Source organism: Cygnus atratus, chromosome 1, assembly GCF_013377495.2.
Source record: "Cygnus atratus isolate AKBS03 ecotype Queensland, Australia chromosome 1, CAtr_DNAZoo_HiC_assembly, whole genome shotgun sequence".
Taxonomy (NCBI): Eukaryota; Metazoa; Chordata; class Aves; order Anseriformes; family Anatidae; genus Cygnus; species Cygnus atratus.
The window spans coordinates 85,979,689-85,993,006 of NC_066362.1; the positions used below are offsets into that span (position 1 = coordinate 85,979,689).

Genomic DNA, 13,318 nt, shown 5'->3' on the forward strand with positions numbered 1-13,318 from the left:
AACAATTCCCTCTCCCACTCCTCTAAGACCACAGGAAAAGCAGCAAGTTCACAAGGTCCAATAGCAGAGTTGTGTGCTCTTTTTGAAGGCACGCAACTGCTGACTTCTCTTCCTCCTGAAGCACCTAAAGCAACCTCCATCCATGAATATGAAGCTTCTCTTCAAGCACATAGACAAGTGTCCAAAGGAATTCATTTTGGGGCCTGACGGGTTGTCAGACTTAAAATGTAGCGTTAGCATGCTAGCAATCTGGATGTTTTAGCTACCAGACAGAAGGTCCCAGCAAAGTAATAGATGTTCTACTCCTATATGTCACCTTCTCACCTTCCTTGGCATCAGTTTGTGTAAAGCATTCTGGACAACAACATGCTGTCCACCCCATCTTGCTCTCATTACTGCACAAACATCTTAAGAGAACAGAACGTGGTGTAGGCAATATTGATGCTGTTGCTGCTGGTATCTTCCTTTCACGCTCAAGGAAGATGTCACAGAAAGACTGGATTATATTTATGCTTAGCCAAACATTTTTTACTTCAAGCAGAAGGGAGGAGCTACATCGAGCTCCAAGGAAAACCTCGAAGGCATACAGCTTTGGTTAAGTAGAGGCATTAAGAAGGGTTATAAGTGTATGTACTAGATGTCACCTCTTTGTGCTTGGATTGCAAGTCTCACCCTGAAAGCAACTCCTCCTTCAATGCTGCCATTGCTGCCCAGGGCTTAATAAGGTATGCTCCCAGTACTGCAACACAGCAGCTATCACTTCACTTTAGCCTGACACCATCCACCTAAGAGACCCTGCAATGCCTCCTCAGTTACTGCCAGAGACTTGGAGAACGTCTCTCAACGCGGGCTCAGTCAGGTGGGAAGTGGTGACGCTCAGAGGACATGCTGCTGCTGCCATCCACAGAAGGTAAGGGAAGGTTTAAGCACAGCAATGCCATGCCCATGAGTCCTGAGAGCCATCTTGTTAACACTGCATACAATCAGGTCAAGGAAGGAGATGAATAGTGACTAACAAAAGACATTCCTGGATGAATGCCGGAGCTGAAGAGAGAGAAAAGAAAAAGATAATGGCACCAGGCAAGGACACCTCAGCATGCACCTGAAAGGCTACAGGCAAAGCCTCCAACTTCAAAAGGACCTTAAACATCTTACTTCTAAAGAAAACGTAAACTTCCAGGCTGAGAACTCCGAGCTCAGCTTCTGAAGGGGCTCTCCCTGAAACATCAGAGACAGACATCTCTGAGCTATGGTGGCTGGGGGGAGCAGCGAGAAGGACAAACACCATAAGTAGAAAGACGCATACATTATCCTTTTCATTGCTGAAAGACTCACCTTATGGCAATGGTTTTACTCCAAGTAAATACTTCAAGAAGACTGGTCACTCACTATTAGTGCAGTTACTAGAAGAGACGGCTTCAGAGAGATACTTTGCAGATAACATGCCGGGAACCTTGGTATGAGACTCCAGGAATTGCGTGGCAGGAAAGCAGCAAGGCTGAAGACTAGAAGCCTGAGCAGGGATATAAAACACAATTAGAGTGGATTGGATCTTTCCCACAATCCAGTGGCTATTCTTATGCAAAGACAGATGTTATAAACTCAGTGAGAAAAAAAAAAAGACTAAAATCCATCCTAGAACTGTTTTCACAAAAAGTCTCTGTGAGAATCAATGTTACAAAAAGCTCGAGACATCATCCACGTCTTGGTTGAATTAATGGCTATGGCTATCTGCTGCGGTTTCCTCCCTCCTTTCCTGTCCTATCACTAGAGGGAGCTGCTATTGCCTCATTTCTCTTACCTGCCTGGCCAATACTTGTACACACTTACCACACCTAATTCTCACATCTGAGATGAGCTGTCCTTTCCTTTACAGCTCATGGTAAGAAACGTGTACTTGCAGGTTCCCATTCTTCTAAAACGCATGTCTCAAGTAGGTCAGATAAACTTCATTCTTGAGATACCTATTTTTTCAAGTCCAAGGGGGCTAGCCAAGGTGTTAAAGATGAATCCCACCACAGTAACCTGTGGAAAAAGACTTTGCTTCATACTAGGTAAAGCGTTCAGCGCAGCGTTGCTTGCCTGGAACTCACAGACGAACAGCATTTGTGTTATCATCGCAAGCAGCCGCTTGGAAGAAATCAGGCCAAAACCATCTTATTTAGAAAATCTGTCCTTCTGCTTTGGCAACGAAAATATTGACTTACAGCAGGGTAGGAACAGGGTCGATTCAGAAAACAATTAAGTTCCCCAATTCGTCACACAAACGTAGGCAAATATTTTAAACTTACTGTAAAAGCACTGATGCTTATTTTTCAGGGCAAGCAGCGCTGGGAACATGACTGGAAGGTTTACATTTGACAACCTGGCAGTAACAATAACGTCTGCATATGTGCAAGGTACAAGGAGGGAACTCCCATAGCACAAACATTCAGACCCACAGCACAAACTTAATCAAAAAGGCTCTTTATTTTAAACATAAAAAGAAACATTTTACACAGTATTGTTAGAACTATTGGGTACCTGCATTCCAGAACTGTGCCAAACACTTCATTTTGTAACTTTGAAATTAAAACAAAAGAAAGAAAACATCTTGCCCTTCTGCTATACGGATGTTCAAGCTTGTCCTGGATCAAATTCCAAGTGCCTGGAGGAATTTACCAGCTTACCCAGGAGATGTGGCAATGCGAACAGAGGAAGATCAACATGAGCCCTTAGGATACTTAGACAATACCACAGGTTGCAGCAGAGAGGATACGGATCCTTGCACAGTATTTCAGGCAGCTCACTCTCCTGATATTCTGCAGGTTTAATACACGACCAGGTGCGCACACACCTCCATTCACACAAACCCTGGTCACACAAGAAATAATAATAAAAAACCATGAAAGTGACCGAGAGTCTTTTTTTTTTCCCCACCATTGGAGACAAGATTTCCACTCTATTTTTAAAAAAGGGGATAATACAAAATTGGCACAAATAGAAGGAAACCTGTAGGGTAAGCCTAGCCCCTCAGCTTCTAGCCTGCCAACTACAGCAAATACAGGGTCTAAGGGGATGCAGCATTGCCTTCCAAGGGGCTGGCAGCGGTGTGAGCTAGCAGCGAACTTGCTTCACTTGCAATGACAAAGATGGTTTGTTACTGGCCTTGAAGGAAGGCCAGCATTAGCTAAGAACATGGGGACCTTTCCCTAGAGGAGCAGGGAGCCCTGACCAAAATAACCCTGAGTTTTTTTCCGGCAGGGATAAAGTGTGCTATGTTGCGTGCTTGGGAAGAGATGGCGGGTCCCTGCTCATTCATTCCCTAATTATTGCCTCGTGACCCTCTTTCCCTAAAACTTAACCAAGGGCACATAAATATGGAGTCAGTCTGCTCAGATAGCAAGCAACTGATGCTGTGCTTTGAACTTCACCACCACTACCAATCGCCCCACCCAAGACATCCCAATTCCACAGGTCTTTTCTGTGAAGAAAGCAGGTATTAAAGCAGGAAAGAAGCTGCGTAGATCAGTGTGGGAAGGACAGCCAGCACCCCAGACATCAGAATGGTGCTCCTTAACATGCAAGGAAAAGCAACATTTCACTACAGCAGCCAAACAGGAGAGGAAGAAAAATTCTTGCTGTCAAAATGATATTTGAGTGAATTCTCTCCTCGATGCCCTTTCTTTGTAAAGCATCGCTAAAGATTTCTGGGCTTTCACAGTGGAAAATAGAGATTGCTTCTGCCCTGCTCCTCAGCAGAGGCAGCTACATCTGTCTGCAACATAAGCCTTTTCAGAGCTCTTCAAGAGAGGAGGAAAAACACACACACACACACCGGGACAGAAAGAGAAGCTGCTAAGAATGCTTAGGCCAAAGTCTTCCAAAGGGTTATAGGCTTTTGGTCTCTCAGCTCTAAAACCCTACACAAAGTGCCAGAGTCCAATAGTGAGTTGCAAGCTCCATCTCTGCAAATCAAGTCCATTTTGAAGATGCCTCATATTCAGCTTCCAAAAATTATTAGACATTGTGTGTGTACATATGTACAGTCAAGGTTAACCCACCAGCAGTGTGACTGTGTGCATATTTGCATGCTGGGGGCAGAACATAGCCTTCTAGAGAAAATTTTCATGCCAACCTCAGAAAAAAGGTCACAACACAAGCCAAGAAAACAAAACAAAACAACAAAAAAAAAAACTTACTGAAAAAAATGGAATAGCTGTAGTGGTGAGTGAAAGGGTCCACAAGCTAATGTGAAATGAGGTCATCATAGCACAGACCTGCAGCTCCCCTGGAACAAGCTATTAGTGAAGGAGACTGTCTAGAACATAACTAATGTCTAAGACTGGCAACAGCACACCACAAACACTACCTTCTGCAGATGCCGTCCTCCAGAGTCTTTTCTTTTATCCTACAAAATCTGTAAAGGATTGAGCCCTGACCTCATCTCTGCATTTTCAACCCTTCCTGGTGCAAGCTAGACCCTAGCTGTGGTACAGTCCTACTCTTTTGTTTGTACACAGTACCTATACTCTGACTTTTATTGCTTAAAATACCAGCTGCGCTGGAAAGACAGAACTGCCTGGAAAAGCAGCTGCTCCTTTGGCAGGAGCCAGGTCAGTGTATGTGGAAGACCAAAGCAGGACTTCTTATAATATAGCACCTAGGAATATGCCTCAAACCCATGGGGAAAACCTCACTGCAGGCCCATGTACGAGACCAGGATCACAGGAACATTTTGCTGCCCTCTTTAGCTTGCTCATATTCCTACCCTAAGCTACTGCAGTCAGACTCTGCTCACAGGTTCAAGGGTTACCACTGAGTGACTGGCAGAAGCAGCATTGTTATCTGGTCTGTGCATTTGGGGACAGTTTACCAGTCTCCTCTAAACATGATCAGTTGGCCAATTGCACACGAAGATCCATCTCACATTTTTCTCATGAGTCACGCCATTGCGAGTTGGGCAAGGTCTCTTGCCTCTGCCAAGGCCAGCAGAAAGCTGGGTCTTGTCTCTAGACACCATGTTGCCCCCCCTGCCACAAGCAGGGCAGGGTCTGAGGCACAACGTGAGCAGCTGTAGTGAGGAGAAAACAAAGGGGAAGGGTTGGGGAGCTGGTGGCCATACGCAGACATCCAACAAATGCTTGTCTGAAGAGTGACTCTTCAGGGCTGCCAAGTTAGCCCCTGTTCACCACAGTCAAGAGCTTTGAGCACGGAAAACTAGAAAAAAATAAAATAATAAGAAAAAAGTCTCAAAGACCTCCAGGCAACTTACGCTTTCAGGTTAATCGTAAACCCTTTGAAAGCCAGGGAAGAGAAGGCATGCCGACAGCCAAAAATCAGTTCCCTGCTGGAATAGCCTCATGAGGCACCAGTGGAATACCCTTCTCCAGGCTTCAAGCCAACATAGAGAAGTCTGTGAGATACCAAGGTGACAGAGGAAGCAGACAGGATGCTGCAATGAGGGTAGAGGGGAAAAGTAGATTGGTTAACACAATGAAAGTCTGACGATTCTACCAGTCCCTTCCCACACATTGCCCTCCCTGTCATGTTTCCATAGACGAAGACCTTTTCAAAAACCAAGAGGGGCTAAACCAAAATATTTATAAAATAACACTTTAGTGAATTTTGTCACAGGGCCCTGCTGAAAGCAGGCTCAACAGTTTGTACATTAGAAGGACACAATCCCTATGCAGAAAGTGCTGCTGGAAAAAGGAGAACTCTGAGTCACTAAACATGTCCTGAAAGCTCTCGGGACATGATGTGTAACAAGGAGAAGCTTGAGGTCCAGGCTGAAATCAGAGAGGAAGTGTGCTTGTCTGGGCCTGTGAGCGAGTGTCTCAGCACAGTCCAAGAGCCCTGTGAGTCTCTCCCGAAACGCAAGCGTGCCTGACTCCAGCACTCAATCCATCTCCATTGACATCAGCCGGCGACGCTCTCGCCTTGTTTCCTGCACTTCCTTCTTGCAGCACCAACGGGAGCTGCAGTAGCCGATGAGGCAGGATAAGAGTCCGATGACAGTGGCCAGACCAATGCCAATCAACAGGGGATACTTGAAAGCATTCAGAACTGAAAAACAGGAAGGAAAACAAAGTCGTTAGATAGCACAGAGAAATTTAAAGGCCGACATTATTTGTTCTTGCCTAAAAAAGGGGGGAAATCCCAAATCTTTCACTCATGGGCAGGTTAATTATTTTGGAAGGAAATTAAGCTAACTGATTTCTGTCTTTTGATGCCTGGGATACTGGTGTCTTACTGGACACCCTTACCTCTTCACCATATTTCTTCCTCCACCATTTCAAAGCTCTGGGGAGGCTGGAAGCACCAGAGAAACCTTGCAGTGAGACAGCAGTGACAATAGTTCTAAGAAGTACCCCATTACCTGTTTTTCCAAACAACAGCTATGCAAAAGTTCTCTATCAGAGGCAGACTGCGGCTGCAATCTCTTTATAAACCTGTTTCCAAATGGCAAGGACTTTACATTTTGCTTGATTAGAACTGCTCGTACCGTACATTCACTGCCACTCAGCAATCCTGCCTAATCAACCTCCAAAGTTGGTGCCTGAACAAGAAATTTGATTTGTAGGCACTTAATATTCAGTTAAAAGACAGGGTCAAGAAATGGAAGAAGCTTAGAAAGTACAGTTACGATAGTTATCTGCATAGTAGGGAGAACAAAAGTTTCTGATTCAAGTTCATGGAACTTCTCATTGTGACCTCTCCTGGAAACGCTCAGAAGAAAGCAACCAGTTCAAAACCTCTCCCAAATTCATTCTCCTCAGCTACGTGCTAAATGAAGCATCTAGCACACATCTAGCTTCTCACAAAGTCTAGCAACACTTGCAACTCTGATTGTAAAGCAGACAAGGCATTAAGTGCAAGGAGCAGCATGTCTTGTGGTTAGGAGAGGGAGGAAGGCATCAGAGCTCTGACGTTTTGTTCCCTGATTTGATATTAACCATAACACGACTACTTCAGCACACCCCAGCTGCAAACCAATGCTTCCTCCAGCAGGGAGCAGGAGGATTAACACTTGGAGAGAATGCTACACCTTGATTAAAAGATGCCCTAGCTATTCAAAATGTCAGCAAGACATCAGGGAAAAGAACACTTTGCTCTTATGAGTATGACCTATTCAGGCCTACCTAGTTTATAGAATTTGGAATTACAAATTGAAAACAGCAGCAAGAGGATAACAAAATCTAATGAGATTATCACAGGCATAATTAAAAACATACATAGAGAACATTTGCCACAGAAAAACATAACAAGGTGCTAAAAATCCCACAACACACACTGTAATCCCTTACCATCCATTTTCACAGATAGAAAGACGGGTTTGGCTTTGACGGCAGGTTCCCGCTGCCATACGCCAGTGGCAGACCGTACCCATGGGGTCACCACGCAGTAATGGTTCCCAAAATCATGGTCCTCGCAGCCATGCACACGGAGACGGAATTCCAGCGGGCTGATTCTCTCCAGGCTGAGATCACTGCTCCCGTTTCTCCTGCTCTGCGTCACGATCCCTCTCCGGTCCACCGAGGCCAGCAAGACGGGCTCTCTGTCCAGTGCGAAGGAGCGTACGGCAAACCAGGAGACATCAAAAGACATGTCATCTGCATTTGTGGACAAAGAAGAATTTGGACATGTTGGTGAGCTCCAAAGACTATTCACAGTGCCACTTCTCAGCAGAAAGGTTAATCTGCCAATAGCGAAACCAACATCAGACTGACAGTGGGGGTAGTGGAGGCAGGGAAGAATGCCCTGAACATGTCCTTTCTAGGAGCATTCAAGCAGTGAACTGCAATGAAATGCACTGACAGGAAGAATATAGCTGCACAGGGAGGGTGACTTACTATGGGGACAACATAAAGGAGGTTTCTTGCTTTCCTGCCTGTCATCCTAAAATGTGTATTCCATGTCTAAGTTTTCACGAAGCAGGCCTGGTATCATGAGAAGTGCTATAACTGTGCTGAGCCTACACTGGAAAGGGAGTGGCAATGCTAGGTATTTGCTAGCAGAATGATTTGCAATCACTACCTTCACGCAGCAACTGCACAGCTACAAAATCAGAATGCTCTTTCCTAAAGGCTCCTTCTACACATTTAGTCTGCCTAAATGAATAGATTCTATGCAGAGCAGAAAAAAAATTACTTGCAAAAATATAAAGCATTTGGAAGCAAAGCCTGACCACAATGCTTTATGAACTTTTTCTGCAATTGTTAGTGTCATGGACCATCACGCACCATGCCTTGTATGAATTTTACTCTCCGAGGAGATAGCCTACAAAAACCATTTGCAGCACCTTCCACATTAACCTTGCTGACAGGTAGACAGAGCTCATCAGCACATTTAGCTTTCTATGTTCGTGCAAAATGCTATTGATCCCATTAGCAGATCTCAATCTTAACCGTATTAGGCCATTGTAGCTGAGTATCTGCTTTAAAAATCAGCACTCTGCTTTGCTAACGTGAGCTCAGTAATACCTGTTAAAGGGTCTGAAACCTGGCATGACCCACAGCGTAGACAGAAAAGGGTTTCAGATGCCTGCTCACTTGGTTCAACAGCAGTTCTTCCTTCCTGGCACTTAACAAGCTGATAGGCCCAAACTGGAAACAGAGGGTACTATTTCTGCCCTGAGTTTTGTGCAGACATTGTGCAAGGGGATTAACCTTTGCACACCTAAGATGGTCCTATGATTTTGGGCATATATCAAACCTCCACTTGCTGGTATTGAGATCTGTGAAAAATACAGTATTAGCAATCTGAAATTTAAAACTGATCTTTCATCTAAGCCCTGAACCTCCTGCTGTACTTAAATTATTTGCAGATATAAGTGAAGACAACTTTTAAGCTGTTATCAGGCAAGCTGACATCTTAGGAAGACAGGGAACCTTGGAATAATCTTTTAAAGCAGGGTAGGGACATCCTCAGCTGTGCTACTGGAGGTACAGCATCAGCTGGCCTGCTGCTACAGTCCCGCTTACTGCGGACAAAAACCACTCATTGTTTGGGGTATAATTCCCCAGTAAGGTACACTGTTTCTACACACATCTCCAAAAACAAAACAAAAACGTGAGGAAGCAGATGGAAGCACTCAGTCACTCCCAGAGATGCTGGCTGACCAAACCATTTGGGACACCAGCCAGTTTATTGCCCTGCCTGCCATGGCCAGCTGTTCCGGGTGACAACACAGAGTCTCAAGAGAGCACCTCGTGTGTTTTGCAGCCCTATCGCAGGAAGAAGTTTCCTGGCCCTACATGGCGGTGAGCATTGGTCATATGGACCAGCAGCACTCATAACAATCGCAGTTTCCCATCATACCACAGATACTACCATTAGTTACTTGGCATACCACTCCAATCCCCTCCCTGGAAAGCAAAGCTAATAAAGATCACCACACACACATTTTCAGTTAACAGGACTAAACTTTGACCGCTGCCTTGTGTACTCACCCGACTAGCTGTGGGAAACAGCCTCTGCTTGAGAGAGCTCTGTTTCTATAAACTATTCTTCGTCTCTGCCGCCTGTTTATGCCAAATACAGTATTAACACCAGTCACAGGCAGTCAGGTTGGGAATGACCAATTCCTTCCGAAGATCATCAAGGCTGACATTTGCTCCGTGCTTCCAGGTACAGTGGGAGCATATGGACACCTTCCAGGCTACGTCCAACTACACTGAATACACCATTTACTAAAATAGCATTTACTAAAATAGATTTCAACAGTAAGCTTGGGGGGGGTAAAAAATAATCTAGCCTTCAGATTCCCAGGGGATTTACTACCGTTGAAGAAGTCCTCTGTTTTAGTCTCACTTAATTTGAGGTTCTCTTGCCTCAACATACAAAGATGAATGCAGGCACTTGCTGTCATTTTGAAATAGCTGAATCTGTCTTCTGTAATTACAACATGGGACAACAGTATTATGCCAACATATTTTATTAGTCAGTATACACAGTGTGCAATTAGTGACTCACTGCAGACAGTCAGAGGGAGGATTTGGCTCAGAGTGCTCTTTGTCGCTATCCTCCTTGAACTAGCTTCATACAGCAAAGTCATCTGATTCGTTTCTATCTCACATTTTTCATGCTGTAAAAACACAGTAAAATTTAGCAAAACAAGGACACAGATCAAGTGCTCTCTAAAGATCAGTGATGGCCATGCCGAACAGCTCCCACATGCTAACAAATACATGATTTTACTGACATAAAAAAGGCCACACGCTAGGCTTCCCAAAAGCATCTGTTTAACTCCACACACACTTTGTGTCCATGTTGACAAGTCAGACACTCGGTTTTTGTCCCCAGTCTACAAAAAACAAAACAGAACCACTCGACCCACAGACACACTTATGACTACAAAGGTTTCTTTCACCATAAAGGACGGGAAGGGACCATGCATTACAGAAAGCTTGGCACTAGGATGTCGTGCTGCAGAAGGCCACCAAGGACCTCAGCACCCACAGCTCGTGCAACTCAGCTCCTTTCATACAGGAGCACAGAGCTCTGGATGCTTCACAGGCTCTGTAAGCAGAGGAAGAGTGGTGCCATCCTTCTTCCCTCCTCAGCTAGTGAGCATCATCAACATGTAAAGCACATCTTTATGCACATTTCAATTTAACACACAGGACTAAGCTGTCTGGGTCTCAGCTGCTTCTCTGGCCAATCACCCCACAGAACTGGGAATCCAATTTCTAGACCAGCTCCTAGGAACCATGCACTTCCACTGCTTAGAATGGAGCGCTCTCAGCATCTTGTTACAGTGCTGAATCACAATTTTGAGACCCTTTTTGTTTACTACATTTAAATGAGGTTGAATAGGGCTTCCTAGAGAGCTGAGCAAACCACTTCAAGCCATACAAGAGGTAAACAAGCTGGTTTTGTTAAATTCTCCAGAGTGCCCACTGGGTCCGTCTGGAGCAGATTTAAAAAAAAAATTCTTTCAGGCAGAGTAAGTAATACTTTTAAATCCCTAAGCACATAGCCCAAGAAGGGGTGATCTGGGAAGTCTAGAGAGATCGTTTGTGAATATGTGTATTCAACAGAAACATCAGAAGCAGCTTTTGTATCTTCAGGGCACAGAAGTACTACTACTATTCCCCCCTGACACACACATACTTCCCTCATATCAATTCAAAACACCAGCTACAGATGCCAAGCCAAAGAAGCACTTCTTTAGACGGAATGGTTGCTGCCATGTACTGAGCTCAGTAATACACACTCCACTTCAGCAAGGTCTCAAAGAAGCAGAGGAAATTAAACCACGTAGCAGTCATGCCAAAACCTTTTCAACCCTTTTGAAAGTTTCCCACAGGGTGGGTGTGTGTACTCACACACAGTTGTGAATTGCCTCTACTAGAGGATGGGCCAACCCATAAGTAATGCTTCTAGAAACAAATGCGTGTAAGAAGGGGACTTACAAAGATCATTGGTCACTTAACTTTTACTCAGCTCCTCGAAAAGTACTTTATTTCTCTGATTGTGGACACAAAGAGGGAGAAGAGCTGGCAGCTGACACCTCACCTTACTACACAAGGTATACATGCTGATCTGCTTGCATACTTGTAACGTCGCTCTACATATACAACAGCAGAGCCAGCTGGCATACCGAGTACATTCAGACTGTTCAGGAAGTGGATTTAACAAAAGATCTTCTGAAATTCCCTGATCCCTCTTTGCTCACAAGAGGGCCCACAATACACCACTGCAGAAGGCCTGACCCCAGAAGAGCAGACCTCTCGAATGACCCACAGAACAGCAGGACAGCAACACGCATATGCAATTGCTCTGCTCTCCCTTCTCAACAAGTTCCCAAATGGAAAGGCCGTGCCTGCACTGCTGTCACCTGTTTTCTTCTAGGAGATGCTGGCAACTCTTGCTTTTCCTATCTCATTATCTGGTGTAGGCTTTCCCCAACAACACGCCTTATTTCCTCACTGGGATGAGACAGCACTGTAATTTTCACAGTCTAACGTTTTGGCATTCATTTAAAATGTAAATTCTCTATTTCGGTTGTGAATTAAATTGTGATACTGAGTGTAGAGACCCATCAGAGATGGGATATGGGGGGAAAAACGTGCCCGTTGAATGATTACATCTGGTTGTTACCAGATGAGCCCTTAAGGTCCTCCTCCGCATAACTTGCTGTTACCCAACTGCTCTCGTCCTCTCCAATCTCTCAGGACAGAAGGACAAGAGAAATCTGCACACCCTGCAGCTGCTGCACAGATTCCAGATGTTCCCTGAAGCTCTGCTGCCCATCTCACCCAGAGGACCAGCAAGGACCAGAGAGGAGCCAGCTTCTTAGGCCTAGCTGAAATGCCCTCATGGGACTTCCCCACAGAGACACACAGAGCAGGGCTGGTTAGACCCCATATCTTGCTCTTTCAGCAACTGCAGGCTCAGAGCATGGACCAAAATGTTCCCCCGACGCTTGCCACAATGCCACGCTGCTTTACTCCTCTCTGTGGGTTCCTGTCCTGCCCCGTTACAGACAAAAATCCACAACAAAAACAATGGCAGCAAACAGAGAGGCAGGGATCTGCCATTTCAAGATGATATTACCCAGTTACGGAACGCATTACAGTGCTGACATTTAAAACTCTGTGCTGGCTGCTCATGATCTCTGGAAAGGGCAATGTTTCCAAATACAGGCATCATCTATCAATTCAACAGACATCCTTACTCTCTCAAGAATTTTCCCAGTTTAAACTTAACTGTTCTGATCAACAGCTCCTTGAAGAGACCACCTTTTTATTTAAATCCATTTGATTACCCTTATCTTGTCAGAGCTTCTGTCTCAAGCTACCAAACACACAAAAACATCACAAACCCAACTGCAGCAGAGCACTGACAGGAGAACCCCTCTCTCAGTAAGTGGCCTCTTTTCAAGTTTTAAGTGGGTCAGGGATGCTGAGGCCTCTTTCACAAGGCAACCCCAAGCTTATTTTAGCTGTCGAACACCAGGAGAAGCAGCAGCTGCTCCCTGCCAGCAATTATTGCTCTGCAAAGGAAGCCAGATGCTTTGGGTACTGCCTTGCAACAATACCTTTAACAGCTTAGAAACACCTCAGCTTTAGAAGATGCTTTCTGCTGAGCAGAAACTGCAGGACAGATGGAGACATATGTACAGACGTACGTTGCTGCAGACTGTCCAATATCCCAGGCTATGACTCTTTTGACAACAATAAAGTTCACTCAGCATTTCGCCCCTACCAAGCATTTCAATAATACAATCTACAGACTTGTATCGTTTTCTCACAGGCAGCACAGAACTGTAATCTAGGAAATTGCCTTCCTGCTACACTCAGATTTAACATCAAACAGACATTCTGCAATT

At 44.9% G+C, this 13,318-nt stretch overlaps 1 protein-coding gene across 1 annotated transcript in view; it reads right to left on the bottom strand.

The window, feature by feature from the left end:
* Positions 1-5,579: 5,579 nt before the first annotated feature.
* The window catches only part of LOC118245049 (prostaglandin F2 receptor negative regulator), a 63,929-nt gene continuing 56,190 nt past the window's right edge, over positions 5,580-13,318 (bottom strand). Inside the window, 2 exon segments of the mRNA XM_035540598.2 lie at positions 5,580-6,048; positions 7,290-7,595. Coding sequence (XP_035396491.2) covers positions 5,882-6,048; positions 7,290-7,595 — 473 coding nt within the window. The 3' untranslated portion in view covers positions 5,580-5,881.